At 42.8% G+C, this 25,086-nt stretch overlaps 1 protein-coding gene across 1 annotated transcript in view; it reads left to right on the top strand.

Moving 5' to 3' along the window:
- The window catches only part of LOC126199160 (B-cell lymphoma 6 protein-like), a 538,829-nt gene that overhangs the window by 401,848 nt on the left and 111,895 nt on the right, over window positions 1–25,086 (top strand). The window contains exon 3 of the mRNA XM_049935915.1: window positions 16,498–16,668. Within this exon, the coding sequence (XP_049791872.1) occupies window positions 16,498–16,668 (171 nt within the window). The remainder of the gene's footprint in view (window positions 1–16,497; window positions 16,669–25,086) is intronic.

Below are 25,086 nucleotides of genomic sequence, written 5' to 3'. Positions count from 1 at the left end.
CTGAGTGTACCTGCTTTCAATCCTCCAACTAAGGAAAGTTTGTGGCAGTACCAGGAATTGAAACCATGTCCTCCGTGCGAGAGACAGAGGCGCAGACCACTTTAGCTAACTGTGACACCTGTGTAGCCTTTTCTGCAATGAAGTGATCCTACGACCACCAGGATGAGCATAGCTGAAATTTAGCCTCGTTGAAGCATTCAGCTAGATAACATTATGTCACTGGCACGAGGGTGAGGAACTGTACCAGAATCGGCTTTATGGAAGGTTCCGTGCCGTCATTCAGGTGACATACAGGCGAAGTGGAAATCACGCTTACTATTTCGTCCCCGGTACACGTTTAAGCATACTACGGGACGAATCACGATGGGAAACATGTGTCACCTCAACGAAACGGTAAACCTAGGTGAGGGTGGCCACACTGGTATTTGAACCTAGGTGAGTGGCGGCCAGTGTGTCAGTTGCGTCGGCAGCAACGCCAGTACCGCTTCCAACTGCGCGCCTCTAACACTGGCGCCAGTCAGGTGCGCAGCATATTAAGTAATTACGGCCTGATCGCAATTAGCGCCTGAGGCGAACCGGTTCGTATTTCGTAGCCCATAATGGCTAGGTTGTAATCAACATGAAATATGGAAAACGAACGCTGGGGGAGATCCGTGTGAACTCACGCAAAGTAGGCCCCTCCTACACTACAGAAGTTTTCACGTTCACTAAATTAGGTTGATATAAAGTAAGTAAAAGACCTTGTGTTACAGCAATGGCGAAGACACTAGGTAAGTGACTTACGTGTCCGATACGTATCGCGTGATCAAAAAGTCAGTATAAATTTGAAAACTTAATAAACCACGGAATAATGTAGATAGGGAGGTAAAAATTGACACACTTGCTTGGAATGACATGGCGTTTTATCAGAACAAAAAACAAAGTTCACAAAATGTCCGACAGATGGCGCTGGACTGCGCATGAAAATCGTGTATAAAAGGAGCTGCAATGAGAGAGAGAATGAGATGCGCCAGCAGTCGCAGCATGTTGACGTTACCTGAAAAGGCGCTTTTAGTGAAGCTGTATTATCTGAATGGGGAATGTGCTAGTTCAGCGTTACGATCCTATCGCCATGGGAAGAGGATTCGAACGGATAAAGGTCCGTTGACAAATGCAGGCGTGGCGAGAATGATTTCGAAGTTCGAAGCCACGGGTTGTTTAGACGATAGACCCCGTAGTGGCGGACCGAGCAGAAGGAGTAATGCTGCTGAGAGAGTTCAGGAAGAAATGGGGACTGTAGCGGGTTCGTCTATGCACGGGGACGTCAGCGCTCGTGCAGTCGCATGTCGCACCGGCATTCCATACACTGTTTGGTTGGCACTGAGGCGTACCCTCCGATACTATCCGTACAAAATCCGTCGGCATCATGAACAGTTACCTAGCGATTTAGTGAAGTGGAGTGCATTTGCGGTGTGGGCGTTTCAAAAGATGGCGGAAGATGACGATTGGTCGAGTAACGTGTTGTGGACCGACGAAGCTCATTTCACACTCCGAGGGTCTGTCAACGCCCACAACTGCAGAATTTGGGCTACCGAAAATCCTAGAACTGTCGTGGAAACTCCATTGCACGACGAGAAAGTCACGGTATGGGTTGGAGTTACCACATCTACCGTTATCGGGCCTTTTTTTTTTTTTCGAGGAAATGCGTGGTTGTGGTTTTGTGAATGCTACCGTGACGGGTGAGAGGTACGCCGATATGTTACAGAATCGCATCATCCCCAAGCCTGGCTCATAAACACCTGCTGCAACGTACGATGTTTATGCAGGATGGCGCTCCACACCATATTGCTAGACGCGTGTAAGATCTCTTGCGCGCGTCGTTTGGTGATGATCGTGTGCTCAGCCGCCACTTTCGTCATGCTTGGCCTCCCAGGTCCCCATTCGTGCAATTATTGGCTTTGGGATTACCTGAAGTCGCAAGTGTATCGTGATCGACCAACATCTCTAGGGATGCTGAAAGACAACATCCGACGCCAATGCCTCACCATAACGTCGAACATGCTTTACAGTGCTGTTCACAACATTATTCCTCGACTACAGCTATTGTTGAGTAATAATGGTGGACATATTGAGCATTTCCTGTAAAGAACGTAATCTTTGCTTTGTTTACTTTGTTATGCTAATTATTGCTATTCTGATCAGATGAAGCACCATCTGTTGAACATTTTGTGAACTATTGTATTTTTTGGTTCTAATAAAACCCCATGTCATTCCAAGCATGTGTGTGAATTTGTACCTCTCTATCTACATTATTCCGTGATTTATTCAGTTTTCAAATTTATACTGACTTTTTGATCACCCGGTATATCTACAACATTTCTACGTTTACACGACTGCTCTACTGTTCACAGGCAGGGGCTTCATAGAACCACTTTCTCACTATTTCTCTGCCGTTTCACTCCTAGCAGAGTGCGGGGAAAATCAACACTTGAAATTTCGAGAAAAGACCTCATCGCAACGATGAACGCCTTTGTTCTAATGACTGCCCCGCATATCACATCCGCGAAACTCTCTGTTCTATTTCTCGATAATACAAAACGAACTGCTCTTCTTTCAACTTTTCCGATGTCCTCCGTCAATCCTACCTGATAAGGAACCCACACCGCGCAGCAGCACTCCAGAAGAGGACGGACAAAACATAGTGTAGGCAGCCTTTGCGATAGCTCTGTAATATCTTCTAAGTTTTCCGACAATTAAACGCGGTCTTTCGTTCTCCTTCCCCACAACATTTTCAATGTGATGGTTCCACTTTAAGTTCTTCTCGGTATGCAGTTGAATTTACAGCTTTTAGATTTGAGTGATTCATTTTGTAGCTGAAGTATAGCACCTTCTACTTTATGAAAAGTGTCTTTCTTTCCTAGGATATTTCTATGACGTCAGCCATTACACGAAGTGGGATGGCCCGGTGGTAAAACATTGATTTCGCATTCCAAGTTTGGAAGGTAGGAGACGAGGTACTGGCAGAAGTACAGCTGTGAGTACCGGGCGCTAGTCGTGCTTCGGTAGCTCAGTTGGTAGAGCACTTGCCCGCGAAAGGCAAACGTCCCGAGTTCGAGTCTCGGTCGGGATCACAGTTTTAATCTGCCAGGAAAGTTTCATATCAGCGCACACTCCGCTGCAGAGTGAAAATCTCATTCTGGAAACATCCCCCACGCTGTGGCTAAGCCATGTCTCCGCAATATCCTTTCTTTCAAGAGTGCTATTTCTGCAAGTTTCGCAGGAGAGCTTCTGTAAAGTTTGGAAGTAGGAGACGAGGTACTGGCAGAAGTAAAGCTGTGAGTACCGGACGTGAGTCGTGCTTCGGTAGCTGTGTTGGTAGAGCACTTGCCCGCGAAAGGCAAAGGTCCCGAGTTCGAGTCTCGGTCGGGCTCACAGTTTTAATCTGCCAGGAAAGTTTCATATCAGCGCACACTCCGCTGCAGAGTGAAAATCTCATACCGAACTATCAGTTTAATAAGTCACAGCTGCAAAATACTAACGCGAATTCTTTACAGGCGAATGGAAAAACTGGTAAAAGCGGACCTCGGGGAAGATCACTTTGGATTCCGTAGAAATGTTGGAACACGTGAGGCAATACTAACCTTACGACTTATCTTAGAAGAAAGATTAAGAAAAGACAAACTTATGTTTCAAGCATTTGTAGACTTAGAGAAAGCTTTTGACAATGTTGACTGGAATACTCTGTTTGAAATTCTGAAGGTGGCAGGGGTAAAATACAGGGAGCGAAAGGCTATTTACAATTTGTACAGAAATCAGATGTCAGTTATAAGAGTCGAGGGGCATGAAAGGGAAGCAGTGGTTGGGAAGGGAGTGAGACAGGGTTGTAGCCTCTCCCCGATGTTATTCAATCTGTATATTGAGCAAGCAGAAAAGAAACAAAAGAAAAATTCGGAGTAGGTATTAAAATTCATGGAGAAGAAATAAAGACTTTGAGGTTCGCCGATGACATTGTAATTCTGTCAGAGACAGCAAAGGACTTGGAACAGCAGTTGAACGGAATAGACAGTGACTTGAAAGGAGGATATAAGATGAACATCAACAAAAGCAAAACGAGGATAATGGAATGCAGTCACATTAAATCGGATGATGCTGAGGGAATTAGATTAGGAAATGAGACACTTAAAGTAGTAAAGGAGTTTTGCTATTTAGGGAGTAAAATAACTGATGATGGTCGAAGTAGAGAGGATGTAAAATGTAGACTGGCAATGGCAAGGAAATCGTTTCTCAAGAAGAGAAATTTGTTAACATCGAGTATTGATTTAAGTGTCAGGAAGTCGTTTCTGTAAGTATTTGTATGGAGTGGAGGTATGTATGGAAGTGAAACATGGACTTTAAATAGTTTGGACAAGAAGAGAATAGAAGCTTTCAAAATGTGGTGCTACAGAAGAATGCTGAAGATTAGGTGGGTAGATCACGTAACTAATGAGGAGGTATTGAATAGAGTAGGGGAGAAGAGGAGTTTGTGGCACAACTTGACAAGAAGAAGGGACCGGTTGGTAGGGCATGTCCTGAGGCATCAAGGGATCACAAATTTAGCATTGGAGGGCAGCGTGGAGGGTAAAAATCGTAGAGGGAGACCAAGAGATGAATACACTAAGCAGATTCAGAAGGATGTAGGTTGCAGTAGGTACTCGGAGATGAAGAAGCTTGCACAGGATAGAGTAGCATGGAGAGCTGCATCAAACCAGTTCCAGGACTGAAGACCACAACAACAACAAGATGAATACTGGACAAATCAGCCATTTTATGCTACGTGACATAATGTATTACCCAACAGTACAAGTGTAATACAGACATTATCCTTGTAATGAAGACAAACTATGTATCAGTATAGTATTTATGGACTAACGCATTTGGTGTTCCTTCCTGGTGACTCGACATTGACTGGCTTCTAACGAATTTCCGTCATGCATACAAAAACGGCTGAAATAGCGGGATTCCGACTACATTTCAGAGAACGAAAGGTAACGTGGTGTAAAAGCAGATAAATTTTAAAAGATAACAATACCAGTTACAGTCACATGAGCTCTGTCCACTGGGAAGTGTTACGTCTTCTCATTCGCAAATATATAGCAAGCGACAAGATTAATTATTCTCACTTTCTCTTTATGTAACAAAAACGTATGTGACCGGTTTAGGCACTAGGAGCGGCTGTCTACTACTTTCACGTGTCCACATAATCCAAACATACGAGCTACGCAGTAAATTCTATACACACTTCAGCTTGGAATTAATAATCGTAGTTCTCGATATTTCGAGTTGCCGAGTTAACTGCTGTCAAATACAGAAACATGTCCTTCGACTGCTCTAGTAATTTCCATAGTGCTGTCCACGCATTCGTTATGTGTATCTATCACAAGGAGAACTGGTTTCATGCATCACTGGCTGAGCCGCTCCATTTAATTAAAAGACGGCATCCAGTCATGTCTCTTCCTCTGCCGCGCTACCAAGGGTGACGATTGCAGGAACTGTTGGCTGTACACTCCTCTAAAACAAATCATCGTTTAGATTGGTTACAATTTACTATCGTCAACTTCGTAGGTAGTATGGCAAGGTGAGAATGAGAGGAGACTGTCCTATTTCTTGTCTGTAGTGTCATATTGCAGCTGAAACAACTGCGCGTGTCATATTTGCAATATGCACTCCAGAAACTTGCATGAAGTACCTTCTGCGCCACTTTGCAACAGTGTTTGCTTTACTGACTTCAGGGTACTCGTATTATGACTACGGTTGGTAACTTTGATTTGAAGCTACATATCATTTTTCATAGAACGAGTAGTTGTCATATTTCTGTAAATAATTAAAAACCAACATATACTTATAAAATACAAGTAACGAAACAGGAATTTTTATTGTTGAAAATGAGATTTTTTCCTGAAGTACTAATCCACAAGCTTTGAAAACGTAAACAGAAGCGAGATCACTTTCACATCCTACTTGCTCCCGTCACCAGCAGATGGCTGCACTGTAAAACCAATATTTCTCTATAAATAATTAAAAACCAACATTTGCTTGTAAAATATAAACAACAAATTAAAAATTTTTATTCCTTGAACATGCGTTTTATCTTAAATACTATTCTACAATCACAGTAAATGTGAAATAATAGCATATCCAGTGTCACATCCCAGTTCTTCCTGTCACGAGCAGGTTGCTGCACTGTGGAGAATAAGTGCTTGGTTCTCCCCAGCATTGCAAAACAAGGAAATTCTATCTGTAGACCCTAATTTTGTACTACAACCAATAGATTGCTGCATAGTTAAAAAAATATAGCAGAGTGGTAAATTAATTATTGTTTATCCTCTAAGATTTCGAAAAAATTCTAAAATGTTTGCAAAATAAGTCAGCATCACGAAAAAGAGCAATGTGTACATTGAAAGTTCAGGTTAACACAAGAAAACCGCCGCTTGATGTCACAATATTGGAAAAAAGTCTGCACATATGTACATATGTACATATTCACCAAATTAGTACCCAAACGTGTAAATTACGTAACCCAATGGTAGATTTCAACACATAATAACAGCTGACATTTCAGAAGTCAGTTCGATGTTGCGAAACAAGCCGGACCAGGTTTATAACAGCACAATAATAAGCGTTAGCTAAGGAGGGAAACTGATAGTCTGGATGTAATTAATTAGGCCTACTCACAACACTCTCGAAAATAAAATATTTCTGAGGCACAGCAAAATGCATGGCGTTTACATTGCTGGTTGAAGTTTTTTACGTGAAAAGAAAACCACTGTAAGACTCAGATCAATTAAAGTGATGTCACATACATCTGAAATGTAAAAGGAAGCGTGAGTTAACTTCCACATACAGTCATATTCTCCAAATTAGTGGCCCTTAGCACTAAAGAATGTGCCCCAAAGATAGATTTCGACCCCTAATAACATCTTGTATTATGGAAGTTAGGCTTCGCAATTTGACGTCAGAAAACTACGCTGACAGGATTGTCACTGCAGAAAAATATGTGTTAGCTAAGCAGTCAAATAGACTCACTGTATTTAACTCACTAGACCTAATCAAACACGGACTCAGAATATACATTCCATCATTTAAAGAAGTTCTCAAATACCATTTTAGGAAGGAAAAATATAACACATTTGAAACGTAGCTATTCATTGTCAGTTATTGCTAGTGTTGCAGATGACATAGGCATTCCAAAGCCTATGTAAATAACAGCACCCTGAAGACAGAAGTGTCACTAAAAGTTTTATAGACTGTATTTGTCCGATGTTATAGGCCTGTTATGTCATCAGTGCGAAAAGAGCGATGTTCACGTATGTAAATAAGTAAAGTGAGTATTAGATCTGCGCAGTTGCGTTTCTGGAAGCTATGGCTCACAAAAACAAAAACATGTAAAGAATGGCTCTGAGCACTATTGGACTTAACATCTGAGGCCATCAGTCCCCTAGACTTAGAACTACTTAAACCTAGGGACATCACACATATCCATGCCCGAGACAGGATCGTAGCAGCAGCGCGGTTCCGGACTGAAGCGCCTAGAACCGCTCGGCCACAACGGGCGGCAATAACATATAACCAGCCTGTAAACACATGACCAAAGCCAGTAACAGAGAGAGATGTGACATTCCCAAAGACAGTGGGAGAGTCGATATCTCAGGAAAAAGTACTTACCACAATACTGTATATTAAGAGACCTCTCACACATCGCAAGCACAAAGTTTCAGCATTTAAATTGTTTGTATAACTCATTAAAATACATTTTTATCGTATTACAAACAAAATCGCCCACGAAGGATCGCACCCCTTGCTTCCAGAAAGAGCCACCATAATACGCCTAATCCCTAACGCAAGACGTAGATGCTAAATAAGTGCCATAGCACGTGTTAAAGTGATGCTAACCTCTGAAGCTTACAGATATGTGGACGCAGATGTAATGATCTAAAAAATTTGTGGATCACCGCCGGAAATGACGTTTGAGATTCTACCAACTCATGGTGATGCCTCATCTGAAGTATGCGCTTAATAACAAGTCCTCAACCACACTGTTCATGTTCGGAGCTCCATTAAGGGAAGCTCAAAGGTAATGGCTCTAAATATTAAGAGGTATGGTACCTTAACATTCCAGTGTAACAGCATTACAACGCCGGCTAGCAGAGACGAAGATATCGACCTCGTAATACACGGAAAATAACGACGAAATAATGTGATTACAGCAGCAATAGCGATGAGGCATCACCAGTAATTGCTGAAGTGATGTAATTATATTGCACAACATAGTAGGTGAAAAGAAAGGTACAAGTCACCATGTACGTTCAGACTTGAAAAAGGAACAAACGCACCATCCATTTTGTCTCCAGCCAGTTAAAACCATGTTCAGTCACGTGTCAAGTCACTTTTTGAAGGCTGTAACGTGGTTAATACTGACGTTGCTTTCTCGTGGGTTTGTGATTTACCTGTATAATACCTATATAATTTAGTCACGTAAAATAATAACCCTAATTGTGTTATTGTATAATGTAACCCTAGGTGTCGTTGGGTACGCAGAACTTTGTACTTATTTATTATCCTTTTCATCTCCTAACTTACACTGGACTCGCATTCGGGAGGACGACGGTTCAATCCCGCGTCCGGCCATCCTGATTTAGGTTTTCCGTGATTTCCCTAAATCGCTCCAGGCAAATGCCAGGATGGTTCCTTTCAAAGGGCACGGCCGACTTCCTTCCCCGTCCTTCCCTAATCCGATGAGACCGATGACCTCGCTGTCTGGTCTCCTTCCCCAAACCAACCAACCAACCATCTCCTAACTTACAGGCTTCAGTTCAGTATTTAACATACATTGTCTGTGCTCTTCTTGCAGAACAGAAGAAATAGTTTTGGAGACATCATCAGAACAACGATCAAAACGCCAGCTGTCGATTGCTGCTTATATGCAAGGTCAATTGTGTGCCTCTCTGTATGTAGTAAGATCCTAATCGTCCAAAACGTAAACTGATGTGTACGTAGGGTCCGGATAGTAAATTCGCTTCCTGGGGTTCATGTCTCCAGCAGGCGTGGTACAGCTGTTACTGCTACGTGGGAGACCTGCCCGTTCTCTAATTGCACCAGCAGACCCACCAGGCACGGTGCCAGGTCGTCGGTTCTCAGGTGCTCAACCTTGGCTGATACCAAGAAGAGCCTTGCAGATCCGACCTGTCTCTCATGTGCCACCGGCAGGTGGCAACAGGCATGGTATTCCTGTGCTGAATCGTCAGCTCTCCAATTCCAGTACATCAGCTGAAATCATGCAGGTGTCAGTGTGGTCTCAATACAGTACAGTACAACATTACCAACATTCGATGAGTGGCCTCTTTTAGCTGAGCGGCGACTAGATAAGCTTAGTGAAGCAAGGTACTTTTACAATGGTAACGATGATGAAATAGTGTGTTTTCATTGTGATAGCAGTTTGAAGCTTTGGCACGAAAATGATGATCCATGGACAGCACAAGCTCTGTCGTTGCCCAAATGTATTCGTATATTTGTGATTCGTGAAAAGGGCACTTACTTTGTGGATACTATCTGTCGAACGAAAAGTGCTATAATTACAGCAAATGATACGTTAAATATTAAACTTGAAGCAGATATTCTGAATAAAGCAGTCTCATCCGAATAGCACGTCTTTGGCGGTACTCGTCCGTGTAAAATTTCTTTCCAGATCGACGTGGGTGAAATGTTCCAACCAACTGGACACATTACCACCTGTGTTAAAGGCGCACTTTCCGTTTCCATTTTTTCATTTCCTCCTGTGTTGCGTGTTCGGAGCTTGGCTTGGTAACATGTTAAGCTCCACAGTTCACAAATTAAAATGTATCTGTTGTAAAACACGATAAATGTAGTGTCGGCAGACTTGCCAACACTACGTACACTAATTGAAAGAGGCGGCCAAGATGCACGCGCTAACTCACGAAGGATGGAGTGAGGTCTGAAACAGGATACGTAATGAATGCTATAAAGAAAAGTACGTAGCTTCTCCAATACTTATCTTTAATCCATCCTTTGTATACATCGTTCTTGATGAGACATCTGGAGATTGTGGCGATACAAGTGAGACTCTTTAGATACAAGCTATCTAAGGCTAATGGCGCCTTGCTAGGTCGTAGCCATGGACTTAGCTGAAGGCTATTCTAACTGTCTCTCGGCAAATGAGGGAAAGGCTTCGTCAGTGTAGTCGCTAGCAAAGTCGTCGTACAACTGGGGCGAGTGCTCGTACGTCTCTCGAGACCTGCCGTGTGGTGGCGCTCGATCTGCGATCCTGACAGTGGCGACACGCGGGTCCGACATATACTAATGGACCGCGGCCGATTTAAAGCTACCACCTAGCAAGTGTGGTGTCTGGCGGTGACACCACAATAAATGTCTTTTTTTGTAAACAAGTTCACATATGCAATCCATACCCTACCCACGAACTTTATGATGTGTTATATATATTAAAAAGTGCTACACGACGTGTATGAATCGTATACAGCAGTTTCAGACTATGAGGTACAGACCTTATTTGGAAATTCTCACTACTAAACAATATTTACGTCACCTCCAGCGTATGACTCTCTTGTTACATAAGCTGGGAGGCTTGCTAAAGTGCTATATACGCGAACTTTATGATGTATTATGCGTAGAGTGACACGGTTTGAAAGCACTATGTCAGCCACATCGGCTTCTTGTTAATGACTAACACCCCTGCAGCTCCACGTTCCTGTTGCAGTTAAATCCTTACAGCATGCGAGAACTGGACGACAGATTGCAATTCACTCAGTTATAGCAGGTTCCACTCATTTTATTCGAGCACCCAATCCGGGAATGTGTCTCCTACATTTGTATGCTGTGACTCCATTAATTCTCCCAGCACTGGGTTAGAAGTTGCTCTGCTATTCGTCAGCTGGTGTGCATTAAAACCATGAACTACATCCTACCTGGGTACGACTCTAACAAGTTATTGTAAGTGCTGTTTTTAAACTGGGGAAGCGTTGCTCTCACAATACCGTCAGTGGTACAGTCTGTCCATCGCTATTTGGTACTCTGCAACATCAATCTCGGAATTTTAAATTTAATTATACCATTACATTATCATTTTACATTTACATTTTTTGCGGAATATGCTATGATGCCATTAATTTATACACAGTACACGTGTTCTACCACATGAAACCACACTATAAATCTGCATTAACAGAACCCTCCTTCTTCGGTACTTCTATAAAGTTTCTTCAAAAATGGCTCTGAGCACTATGGGACTTAACGTCTGAGGTCATCAGTCCCCTATAACTTAGATTTAAACCTAACTAACTTAAGGAAATCACACACATTCATTCCCGAGGCAGGATTCGAACCTGCGACCGTAGCGGTCGCGCGGTTCCAGACTGTAGCGCCTAGAACCGCTCGGCCACCCCGGCCGGCAAAGTTTCTTCCAGGTGGAGCATAATGTTTGGTTGGAGGCGACACCTAGGCTTAATCTGTACTATAAGACACGGTTAACTGTTTAACCTGAGTGACCTCCGATTGTAGAGTAAAACTTTTACAACATATTATACTGTTCAAATGACAAGCCCAGGAGCGGGCAACGTTATTGTGACCACCTTATAGACTTTATAAAGTGACCAGACCGGTGACTGAACATGGTATTATCTGTTTGAAGACCACTGGCGAATGGACTGTGAGCTTGTTCCGTGTGCAGGACTCTTTAGAGTATGTACACAATGACTTTCTTCCCAGTAGATCGAGATTCAAGTCCTAGCCTTGGCCAAAATTTTAATTAATTGCTTTAGCTTCTACCCTTATCAAGGATAAAATTGGGACTCATTGTCGCTCCAGGAAAATGTAATGCCATAAGATGAACAGTTCATCTACGCTTGAAGTACAGGCAGAATTTCCCCATTTAAATACAAATTTGGGGTGTTATTCCAATATAAGAGAGCCTCGACACTGCTCACTATTTACGGTGGCGAAAATAAAGAAAGGGTAAGGCGTGAATTGAAGTTTGTGTTAGGGTGGGCATTGGACTAGCGTAGCCCATGCAGCCGAGTTAGTTACACGGCCAGGGCGGTGTAGTGGATAACATATCTGCCTATTAAGCAGGAGCGCTCTGTTCGAGTCCCAGTTGTGATACAAATTTTAGTTCATTATTTCAGCCTCAGAGATTATGGAAGATAGAGTTGACACTCAATATCTCCAGGAAAATGTAATTCCGTAAAAGGGAAATCAAAAATAAACAATTCACTCCTCATAAATCAGATTCACAAGACCCAATAAACACATTTACTGACACCCCGTTTCTCGGAAAAATTTCATGCCAAGTCTTCGTGATACTGGTATCCAGATATCCTTAAGTACTAACAGAAAGCTACAGTAGCAAACAATTTACTGCAACAAGAAAAATAGACAGTGTCACAGTAAATCAGACATTTTTTGTGACAACTGCCTACAATTCTACATAGGCCAGACAGGAAGAAGTTTCACTATAACATACCAGGAGCACATGGATGCCTTTCACCTAAATAACTTTGATGGAATAAATTTTGCAACACATCTGAAAGAACGTGACTGCTCAGCCACAGCCATTAAATTCAACCTGCAAATACCACATACTGTCAGCAAATGAAGGAAAACGAGTGTTCTCGAAGAGCTTGAAATTTACGTCCATAGCTCCAGATCACCACATGTAACTCTTTGAACAAGCAGCCTTGCAGACAAGTCGCTTCTATACACCTTCAATGAAGTATTTTAAAAATAAAAAACTCTAACCCATAGCTCCCACACAACCAGCAATATTTTGAAAAAAAAAAGAAGGAAAGAGGAAGTGCCTGTTTAACCTTATAGAATATGCCAGCAACCATTCTATATATTATAAATGAAAGTCGCATTCCACAATCATGTAACAATTTCATCTTCATAATTTGTGATACGCTATGTGATCAGAAGTATCCGGACAGCAGCATCTGATTTCAAAGTTCCTCTGGCGAAACAACCGAGAGAACCGCTCACGAATCGTCGCCAGTGTTACGTAACATACAGTAACTTAGTACCGAAGACTGATATACTGTGGTAGCTTGGAAAGTAATTTCCATCTGATTATGTAAAAGTGCCTAATAAACGTGGCAGCTGTTTGTTATTATTCAGCATACTTTACTGCAAAACTGAGGCACTTACCGTAACGTGGACAGGCTTTTGTGACACTTCGTGCAGTAACTCTGTAACCAGTAGCCTTAACCAAGATACGAACCTTGATAACAGCGTCTTGACAGTCCTTATTCTTTGCTGAACACTTTAATGATAGCTGTCTACCCACGTAAGAGGGTGGTGACAATCACGGGAAGGTAAACCAGGGAGATCCAATTCAGAGTTGTGAAAAGTTCTCTATTACTAGTCTAGTGTGTGATCGAGAGTTGTACAAATTTTTTTCTGATATGTAAAACAAAAGGTCCAATAATGCAGTGACTCTGTAACGCCAACTTTCTCCTGGTATTTTAATCTTTTGCAAAAGCTGATCCGCAACTACAAATAATTATTATTTTCTTACCTTATAGCGCACAACACTCCGCAGCTCATGCTTATTCACAAAACATGTCTTCATACATTTCGCTGTTCATGTCTGTAGAGTAATTTCTTTGTTGTTGACAGAAATGCCTGCACGTGTTTCACAATCGAAGGAATTAGAATCTTCTCACATTCTTGTCGCACTAGACAAGAAGTGCAGCAGTCCTCCCTGTAAGAACGTCATGTGTGTTATCATAGCATCTGCGTACTGGAGCACAGTAAATGTGGACACGTACTCTCTTTTCCGTGCTGTGTCTAAAAGCTATTTGATGAGGGACTACAGTATCCGTTTGTTAAACAAACGTAACTGCCAAGTGCTTCATCTCCACATGGTTGGAGTTAACAGAATATTTTCTTCTCGTTATAAAGAAGTGAAAGAACAAAATTATATAGCGCTTTGTCTCGGAAGTCTCCGTTTGATCTTCTAGTTATGGTGAATCTTTAGTACCTTCTAAAATTAAGGTTATTCCTTTTACGTATAAAATACAGCTAAAATGCAGTATTAAGTAAAATAAAAACAAAAAAAATTAGTAAAAAGTGAGAGAAATATTCTCCGACTACGCAAAAGAATTTTTTCATTAAATGTGAAAAAAGTAACCCTTCGTGTTTTAACTTTCACTTGGTTCGTGATCAAGGATCATTTTCTATCTTAGAGCTACTTCCAGAAATCTGGCACAGGTTTCCTTTTAATGTTTAGCCTTCGATATTAGACTGAGTTGTACTATTGTCAGGAAGTACTCCGATAGCAAAGCAAACCTAAATATTGTCATTACATTCATAGAGCCAGAGCTGATGTGAATTAGGACATTATTTTGTAAACAAGAGAGACACCATACGCATTCTTTCTTTTGTCACTTTTCCTTCGGCCTTCTCTCTTACAGCATCATGTGATAACTGCTAAGGACTTTGGTACTTACAATAGAATTCTTTCATTTAAAGAGTAATGTTTCATTCAAAGAGCATAGTTGTTACCCTTGCCACTAATAAAAATTTCGGTATTTCAATGTGATTGTAGTTGGAAGGAGATCAGTTTGGTGACGTGTCGATTTGCGTGGCAACCGCGTAGCACTATGGCCAGATATGCACGCCACAGAACAGTCGAACCTTTCTAATGTAAATTTACTACACGACGTTCGATTTACATTTATTCAACGGAACGCAAAATTATTTGTTACAATGTATCTAATACAAATATGGAACGCCGTTAGCAAACTTAAATGTTCGCTGACGACGATTCGGAGTTTGACAACCGGCTAAGCAGGTAGTAAAATTAATAATAACAGACCATCCGCAGTAGAAATCGTACTACATCGTCATTTACTTGGCTCGGCTATGATTTTCTTATTCAGTTCCTGTTGTTGTCAGTGCGACTCATCCGGACTCCCAAACGATTGACTTTCGGAAGAATGCTATATCGTGAAATTTCTCAGTTCTTATAGAAAGATAAAAATAATTTTAGCTTCCATCTACTCCCTCCTCCGTTTCATTGGATGAGCGACAGAACACCCCCAGAATTCTTTACCTTTGGCTCCTTATGACATTACGTAGATTAGATTTAGCCAGCTGACACTTTCTTTGGTGTTTTGATACGAAATGGTTTTCGGGTGTACGAAGTCTGTAGATATAGTGGGACTCGGGGCTCTTTTGTGATGTACCTGTTCTCGTTTTCCAACAGATTACTGTGAATTTTCACCGTCATGGGTTCCTTTGCTGGGAATTTGGGCTGGATGTAATAGAACTCGATGAAAAAATATTTTTAGATGAATCAGTTCACTTGGAATACGTTGCACATTAATGGGAGACGGCATATCTTTCGGCGCTATTTCGTTTAACAAGTGAGCTCCTATATTGTTGGGTGACCTCCTCCACATTTGTACATGTTACAAACAAGTAATGCTCGTGACGTTTTTTGGGCAACAATTAGTTTGATCCTCTACCTGTTATGGAGTCTGTTAGCGTATAAAATTTAACTTTAAAATTATACAGTGTTTTCCGTTTAAAGGTTGTACGATTAGTAGAGTGGAGTGAGTACATAATACACTGAAGAGCCACATGCCTAATATCGTGTAGGGCCCCCGAGAGCAAGTCGTTAAGAGAAGGGCGTCGGCCCCTGCATTGTAGGTGGTCAGATGTGATGCCTGAAATTGGATACTCTCGGCACACTCCTGACACTGTGGGTCTCAGAATGGTGTATTTCCTAAAGATTTTCGAAATGGAGTGTCCCATGCGTCTATCTCCAACTACATTCTGTATTGAAAGTCTTTTGATAACTGTGGTGTGGCCATAATCACATCGTAAATGTTTTCACATGACAGCTCTGCGAATACATTATCCGTTTATATACTACTGCCATCTTGTTACGTAAATATTGAGATCCTACTTCAGTGTATATTAACCAGATGTTGATGATGGTTGGTTGGTGGATTCGGGAAAGGGGAGCCGGCCGAGGTGGCCGAGCGGTTCTAGGCGGTACAGTCTGGAACCGCGCGACCGCTACGCTCGCAGGTTCGAATCCTGCTTCGGGCATGGATGTGTGTGATGTCCTTAGGTTATTTAGGTTTAAGTTGTTCTAAGTTATAGGGGACTGATGACCTCAGAAGTTGTCCCATAGTGCTCAGAGCCATTTTGAACCGGGGAAGGGGACGAATCAGCGAGGTCATAGGTCCCATCGGATAAAGAAGGATGGGAAAAAAAGGCAGCTGTGCCCTTTCAAAGGAACCACCCCAGAATTTGTTGGAAGCGATTTAGGGAAATCATTGAAAACCTTAATCAGGATGGCCGGACGCGGGTTTGAACCGTCGAGGCTGATGATTAGAGTGGTCTGTGTTTGTGTGTGTGTGTGTGTGTGTGTGTGTGTGTTAGTGTGATTGTGTGGTATCTTACTGCTTGTGATATAATGGGGTACGCATGTGTGTGCTGCAGATGGGTGGTAACCGGCTGCTGGTGCGGTGGGAGCGGCACGAATCGGGCGTGCTGGCGCACCTGCAGCGCCTGCTGGCTGCTGAGGCGTTCGTCGACGTCACCCTCTGCTGCCAGGGCCACCGCCTACGTGCTCACCGCGTGCTACTCTCCGCCTGCAGCCCCTACCTGCAGGTCAGTGCTCTCTCTGTCTCCTGGTCTCTTCTACTCACCTTTCTGGTAGACTTCCTCTGTAGGGACAGTTCACTCTGTGATTTTATCTAGCACACTACAGAGCAAATTAAGCTTCTTTGGTTTCACTGCAATTAGCTATTCATTTACTCATGCAAACGTATGCGTAGTTCTTAACAGTATGGCACACGCATGCCCCTGTCATCCATCAGTTCTCTCTGACAACATGTCTGAAAAGGTTCATTGCTGGTCAACATGAGGACGACTCTGTGCATATACTGCTGCGGCCGCACACTTCGGACATCGTAGCGCCTACTGCTTCGGCATCCCACTTTACACCCAACCATGACGGGATGCCTGCATCGCAGGGTGTATATTTACCAGGAAAAACTAAGTCGTCTGTGTTGTCAAAACAAACACTTACCGGCGGCCACAACACAACACACCACCAGGTCTCCACCAACGGCCTCCAGCGACCACTACCCGCTCGCGCAGCCTGCAGAACAGCTTCACCAGAGGTCGTAGCTTGCCTAGGAACTGCTTCGCTACGCCAGGCACGTGATCGCAAATAGTTCCGGCAGATACATCCACCAACAGGCTTTATAAGGCGACGCACTGCCTGCAAAAGACAGTTCGAAGCACCGCTCGGAAGAATACAGAGCCTCCGCCCCGACAGCCACGGCCAGACGCCTCTTCCAGCTGGCTGAACTCTTGGTATAGTCGACGAACCTGTTGACGTAGTAGAACTGTTTGTGTTCGCTCCCCGTAAAGACTCGGGACTTTATTGTTATTATTATTATTTGTTATTTTGTATATGTGTCGATCAGCAGTTGGAGTCGAGTCGGTTGTTCTTTTGGATATTGTATTATTGTTTCGTTTTGGCGAGTGCAATAAATTGTGTACGGACTTGTGTTTTTCTGCTAGCACAGATACTTCACATACTATAGCAAGCATACGTACTGCCATTCCTTTCACAGATGGGGCAATCGAGACTGACCTGCTGCGGAGTCGTGCCCTGCTAAAGCCTTTATGTGATGTTGCGTAGAGGGTTGGAGATCAGCACACTGCTCTACCAGTTGTTACCGATTTAGCAGGCCTGGTGCCGCTTCTCAGTTGGCATTATAAGGTTGCATGCACCCCGGTCCAATCCTCCTCCTATTCCTTGCAGTATCGGGAATTGAACCTGCCAGGTATTCAGCTGTGATGACCATTCAGCTACAGAGGCGAAGAAAATTTACAGGTGATTTTCGGGGTATAAAAAGCGTGAAATTTGGTTCACAGAAACCCCACATGTAATGGCATCAATAACCGTAACCCAGTTGGGTATGAGAAGAACTGAGCTCAGATTTCAGAAACGCTGAAATCATTATATGCTGTGTCAACTCTATGGCAGAGTTAATTATTGGAACTACTTGGCAAGTGATGGCAGCTCAGTCTCCCTGGAAAGAGTTGAACAGGTTTTTTGAGTGGCTGAGAGGCTGGAAAGTGAGCTGTCCAAGGCAGTAGTCAAACACCTTCCGTATCGAGACAGGCCAGGACAGCATGGACAAAAAAAACTGTCTTGAAAGATAACATCATGGAGAAGTCAAAGATAGGACAAGACAGCTGGCCTTAACACGTTACAAATACGTTGGCATTTCCACGCTTGCTGTGTCACTGTCAAGCAGCATACCTCGATAACACTTGGATCACGCACAAAGAGAATTCCTGAATTGTTGTACAAAAGGTAGATGAAAAATGTGTGCAATGAGATGAACACAAATGATACTTTTAATCAAAGACTGTAATTAGAGTTAAGTCAACAGCGACTCTTGATAGTCATCTGGATGTTACAATATATGAGACCGGTTCACAAGAGGGTGTGTGATCGCCACAGACATCAATGCCAGCTCTGCAACGTGTTCCCATGCTGGCCACGAACTAGTGAGGAATTCCTGTGGCAGGGCATCACATTTCTGCATGAGAGGGGTGGTCGTCAGTCCAAGTGGGCATGCTGCATTACATCTCCAGAACGCGTCCTACACGTTTTTGATGAAATTTAAAACCGGGACGATTGGGCAATCCTTTCCCTCCCCCGAATATACTCTCTTCCAAAAGCTACGCCATCGGCGCCGTTCTATTCGGTTGGGCATTGTCAACCGTAAAAAGGAAATCAGGGTCCAATGAACCCCTAAAAACACCCACATGGTGAAAGAATACAGTGTCACAATCATGTTCGCCTATGCATGTATGGTATTCAAGGATTAGGAGATCAGTGCTCCCATTCAACATTACGCTTCATGACGCCATAACTCCTGGACCTCCAGAACGATCTTGATCGATAATGGTGGACGTACGCTCACATGGCAAGAGGTGGTAACAAGCGATGTATCCAGGAACATTATCAAGCGTGATAGCCTTGTTGGTCCAGGTGCTAAGACAAATGGAGCCATGATGTGGCATGGGCATACTGACCTCCAAATCTTTGAACATGAAACGCTCACCCGTCAACGTTATTATGATATTGTGCTGTTTCCCTATAGGAATCTTTTCAGGGGTGCATTCGGTCCCAACTTCATTTTTGTGGACGACACTGCGTGACCGTATCGAGCAGTGCTGTTGGGGGAGCTCTTGGTGCGAGAGGTTGCTTCCTATTGCGCCGATTTATATCCCATGGAGCACGTTTGGGGTTCTCTGGGAAGATATCTTAGACCCCGTCTACAAACACTAACGACCGCCCAGCAGTTGTCAGCCGCTCTGGTGAAGGAATGGCTCGCCATACCACAAAAATTTCTTACCGGCCTTTTGGCAGCGTGAGAGCACGACGCAGAGCATGAATAGTAGCCCTTGGAGTAATGTCCAGGGGACCACCTTGCGTGGCGGTGGCTTCAGTGTAATTATTGTGTTTGTATAATAGTGTCATTTCTGTTAATCTCGCCACGCATCTCTTTCAGTTACCATCTTTATTGTAGCAGTTACTTCTGTGTGTAGTCTCAGTTTCCTCGAGCTGTGTTTCTCGTCAGTGACACTTCATACGAAAGTTTCTTTCGTCCTACTGTTTGCACTTAAGTGTATAACAGCAGCTAAGCAACCCATCGGCAATGTGAAATAGAAGTGATCTGTGTTGTCTACGCACACTGGACTCGCATCGCGAGGATGACCAAATCTGTTACCAGCAGTCCACATTCAGGTTCTCCGTGATGTCCCAAAATCACTCCAGGCAAAGGCCAGGATGATTCCTTTGAAAGGGTACGGCTGGTTTCCTTCCCTATGTTTGATACATTTCGAGCCTGTGCTCGAGTCGACGGGATGCTAACCTAAATCTTTCTTTTTTTGTTGTTGTTTGCACAAGGCACCCATTACCAACACGCTAATTGCTAAACCACTGCAGTAGTGACAAATGCTATCTGGCTACGTAAATTCTCCTCGTAGTCTCCACACACGGTTACGTCCATCGCGATGCCGTACGAAGAAACAGAATTGTCTGAAAAGACGACGTGGTGCCATCTCTGTGTCAAGGGTTGCCGCTGATCGCACCACTGTCGGTGCACCTCTACCTGCTGATGCGTCCAAGGGGAATGACGGGGTGACGGACGAAAATATTGCTCAAATTCAGGAGCTTTTCTCTCCGTACTGAAATGTAGTAGACAAATTGGGGTTTGCTGCCACAAATATGGCACACATTGAAGTTTTTATTGGTATTTTTAATTGAAATATATTAATATCTTACTGTGTAATAGGGATTTTCCCGAGGCAGCTTAGCAAGGAGGTAGATCGACGTTTGTCGCTGTAACGCCGGTTGTGGTTAACTGAAACATGATGTTTATGTCAGCCTGATCCTTGTAGATGTAATTTTAGTTCATTGCAGTGATTTGTAAAAAATATAAAAAATAGTGGATGAAATTCTCGATAGTCGAAAAAATAGCCATTTTTGAACCCCTTTTTTTGTCTGAAATAATACTAAATATCACCATAAAAAATCGCCTATGATGAACAGAAGAGGATTCACTTTGCTTCAACACAGACGAAAAATCATTAAAATCGGGCAAAAATTGTAGGGTGGGCGAAGAAAATCAAGCCTAAAAACATGGTTTTGAGAAAAACACGTTTAATGTTAGGCAAGTACTTTTCATACAAAAAAAGGGACAAAGCTTGAATCTTACGGAATATCATCGGAGCCTGGTCCATAATAACTTTCGTCCTGCCTAGTGGATGGCCGCTTTCAGCTACGTCGACCTCTTTAGCCCTCATTTTTCCTCCTCAAAGCCCTTTTCGAGGATCGCGGCTGGCGTCTCTGTCTTCAGATAATCGGTGTGGTTCATCGCCGATTTTGATTTGTAGGGCATTTGCCACGTGCATTATTGCAGTATGCCCTACATTGAATAGACTTATGGTCAAATCTGAAGCAATGTTAACAATTTCGCTTCGGCCGGATATTATTTTTGGAGCCTGACTCCAAATGAGGCTCTTGAACCTTTCGTTCGCATTGTGAGTAAAACCGCCAAACAACGCTCCTGCAAATCAGGTTTAGTCAGGTCTGTATAAATATGGCTGATGGCACGGATAACGATTTATGACAACCGGTTTTCTAACCACGAAGCGTGCCGCGCACTCTCGGTTTCAAACGCTCACACAATCGTTACATCTTGGAGTTCGCGCATAATACTTTAGGAACAATTCTTCAATGTATATACATTCGAATACCATAATTTAAAAAATCGTGTTCCTTCGACCGTCACCCTGTCGTTCTATCTATTTTTAAAAAAATAACGTTTACAGTGCTCGGCGTGCAGACAGCACTGAATGATCTCGAATTCCCACGCAACTCTCTATGTGAAATGCGATATCTGAATGATAAAACCGTTGTGCAGAACTTTCGCAGAACAAGAACCGATTAATGCTTTAAACAATTCATTTAACACAGCACCACGTTTCGACGGAGTACGTTGTCATCTGAGACAGTACTACGAAGGATGTACAATTAAATACAGATGAGTGATCCAGTGCCACAAGAATGGACGACGAAACTTTCAGTTTCTATTCTTAATCCAAACAAACATCCTTTTAGCCAGTCTTTTAGCACTATCTTGATGTGGAAGGGAAATGTTAAAAAGAGATTACAATGGTTGATGTCGGAAGTAATGTCTCCTCGGTGTATTTATAGGAATAGAAGCAGATGATTCATAACAACGATTACACACGTGTGCTTAAATCATGAAAAGTTCTTAACTCACCTGTTCTGAATACGACTAAACGAACACCAACTACAATTTCTACCACGAAGAAAAGAAGTGAGCCATTTACTATTTTATTATACTAGACACAAGATGCAGTAAAATATCTTTTATGCAAGCATCGATTATGGCAAAATTTCATCTTCTGTCATCGAATAAGGTGTTTCTATCAATACAAAAGAGTAACTATAATCAAATGCATTCAGAAATTTAAATGCACTAGCGGAAAAAAGTCGCAACACCTAAAAATAATTTATGTACAGCAAAGAAATTTCGTGAATACATTTGTATAGGTAACATATCTTAGTGATTAACTTTGCAACGTCACACGTTTATGTAAGCGTGAGACAAACAATTCCTGTCCATTGAGGTTGAATTTGAGTGTGATAGTGAAGTTGCCTGGTCACGCATAATTGGTATAGGTGAAACCGAGTTAATGGTTGGATGTTTTTACCAACCGATTCCGCTGTGACAGTTCTAGAGCCATTCTGAAAAAGTATACGGTCAGTTGTGCATAAATACCCTTGATTGTGCAAAACAAGTTGGTAGCGACTCTGACCTACTGAATGCAGACTGGGATGTTGATGGATTCATTGCAGGCGGTACAGACAGACAGTCTTGTGAAGTACTTTTGAACCCGTTTTTGGAAAACTGTTTTGAGCAGCTGGCTCGGCAAGCCATACGCAATGGAAATACCTTGGACCTTGTAGCAACAGACAGGTCAGACCTTATCGATCGCGTCAGTATAGAGACGGAGATCAGTGATCATGGTATCATCATAACGGCTATGGTTACGGAAGTTAATAAATCAGTCAAGAGGGCTGGGAGATGTTTTGCTAGAAAGAGCAGATTAACAGTTGTTAGCATCTCAAATACACAGTCAACTGCACACATTTAGTTTCATAATAACGGACCTAGAGGAATTACGGACAAAGTTTAAACAGACTGTAAATTGTTATAGGGAAAAGTATGTGCTTAATAGGTGGATTAAGGACTGAAAAGACTCATCATTATTTAATAATGAAATACGGAGGATGCTGAGGAAGCAAAGGCTGTTGCACTCTCGGCTCAAAAGAGGACCTGTAAATGATGACAGAAAAATATTAGTAGAGATTCGTGTGTTTCTGAAAAAAGCTGTGCGCGAAGCATACCACAGCTACCTCCGTCATTCCTTGGCCAATGATCTGTGGGAAAACCCGAAAAAATTCTGGTCTCGTGTACAACTGCTAAACGGGTCTAAGGCTACCATCCAGTCACTCATTCATCAGTCTGTTTTTGTAGTAAAAGATAGCAAAAGGAAGGCCGAAGTTTTGAATAACACGTTTAATAAACCGTTCAAGCAGGAGAATCGTACAAACGTACCGCCGTTTGACCATTGCACAGAGTCCCGTATGGATGACATAGTAATAAGTAACCCTGGCCTAGGGAAACAACTGAAAGAGTTGAAAATAGATAACTCTCTAGATCCGGATGGAATCCCAATTTGTTTTTACAAAGAGTAGTCAACGTCATTGGTCACTTATTTACATTGCGTTTACCGCGAATCTCTCCACCAGCGCAAAGAGCCAAGCGACTGGAAAAAGGGTAAAACAACGGACCCGCTAAATTACAGACCGATGTCTTCAACGTCGGTTTGTCGGTTTGCTGCAGAATTCTAGAGCATATTCTGAGTTCTAATACTGTAAATTTCCTAGAGACCGAAAAGCGCATGTCCACGTATCAGCACGGCTTTAGACAGTATCGATCATGCGAAACCCAGCTTGCTTTCTCCTCACATGGTATACTGCAAACTATGGATGAAGGGAGACAGGTAGATTCCATATTTCTAGATTTCCGAAAAGCATTCGATACGGAACCCCCCTGCAGATCGTTAACGAAGGTACGGTCGTGCGGAATCGGCTCCCAGATAATTGAGTGGCTCGAAGACTTCTTAAGCGATAGAACCTGGTATATTGTCCTCGACGGGAAATGTTCGTCGGAGGCAGGGGTGCCCCAGGACCTCTGATATTTTCCATATACAGGGTGAGTCACCTAACATTACCGCTGGATATATTTCGTAAACCACATCAAATACTGACGAATCGATTCCACAGACCGAACGTGAGGAAAGGGGCTAGTGTAACTGGGTAATACAAACCATAAAAAAATGCACGGAAGTATGTTTTTTAACACAAACCTACGTTTTCTTAAATGGAACCCCGTTAGTTTTGTTAGCACATCTGAACATATAAACAAATACGTAATCAGTGCCGTTTGTTGCATTGTAAAATGTTAATTACATCCGGAGATATGGTAACCTAAAGTTGACGCTTGAGTACCACTCCTCCGCTGTTCGATCGTTTGTATCGGAGAGCACCGAATTACTTAGGGATCCAAAGGGGACGGTGATGGACCTTAGGTACAGAAGAGACTGGAACAGCACATTACGACGACATGCTAATACCTTTTTATTGGTCTTTTTCACTGACGCACATGTACATTACCATGAGGGGTGAGGTACACGTTCGACGGGCGTTTCATAGGACGTGGAGAACGCATAAATTGGCCAGCCCGTTCCCCTGATCTTACGCCTCTGTACTTCTTTCTGTGGGGTACGTTAAAGGAGAATGTGTACCGTGATGTGCCTACAACCCCAGAGGATATGAAACATCGTATTGTGGCAGCCTGCGGCGACATTACACCAGATGTACTGCGGCGTGTACGACATTCATTACGCCAGAGATTGCAATTGTGTGCAGCAAATGATGGCCACCACATTGAACATCTATTGGCCTGACATGTCGGGACACACTCTATTCCACTCCGTAATTGAAAACGGAAACCACGTGTGTACGTGTACCTCACCCCTCATGGTAATGTACATGTGCGTCAGTGAAAAAGACCAATAAAAAGGTGTTAGCATGTGGACGTAATGTGCTGTTCCAGTCCCTTCTGTACCTAAGGTCCATCACCGTTCCCTTTGGATCCCTACGTAATTCGGTGCTCTCCGATACACACGATCTAACAGCGGAGGAGTGGTACTCAAGCGTCAACTTTAGGTTACAATATCTCCGGATGTAATTAACATTTTACAATGCAACAAACGGCACTGATTACGTATTTGTTTATATGTTCAGATGTGCTATCAAAACTAACGGGATTCCATTTAAAACAACGTAGGTTTGTGTTAAAAAACATACTACCGTGCATTTTTTTATGGTTTGTATTA

The sequence above is a fragment of the Schistocerca nitens genome, chromosome 8 (genome assembly GCF_023898315.1).
Source record: "Schistocerca nitens isolate TAMUIC-IGC-003100 chromosome 8, iqSchNite1.1, whole genome shotgun sequence".
Lineage (NCBI taxonomy): Eukaryota > Metazoa > Arthropoda > Insecta > Orthoptera > Acrididae > Schistocerca > Schistocerca nitens.
This window is presented reverse-complemented; position numbering and strand designations above follow the sequence as displayed.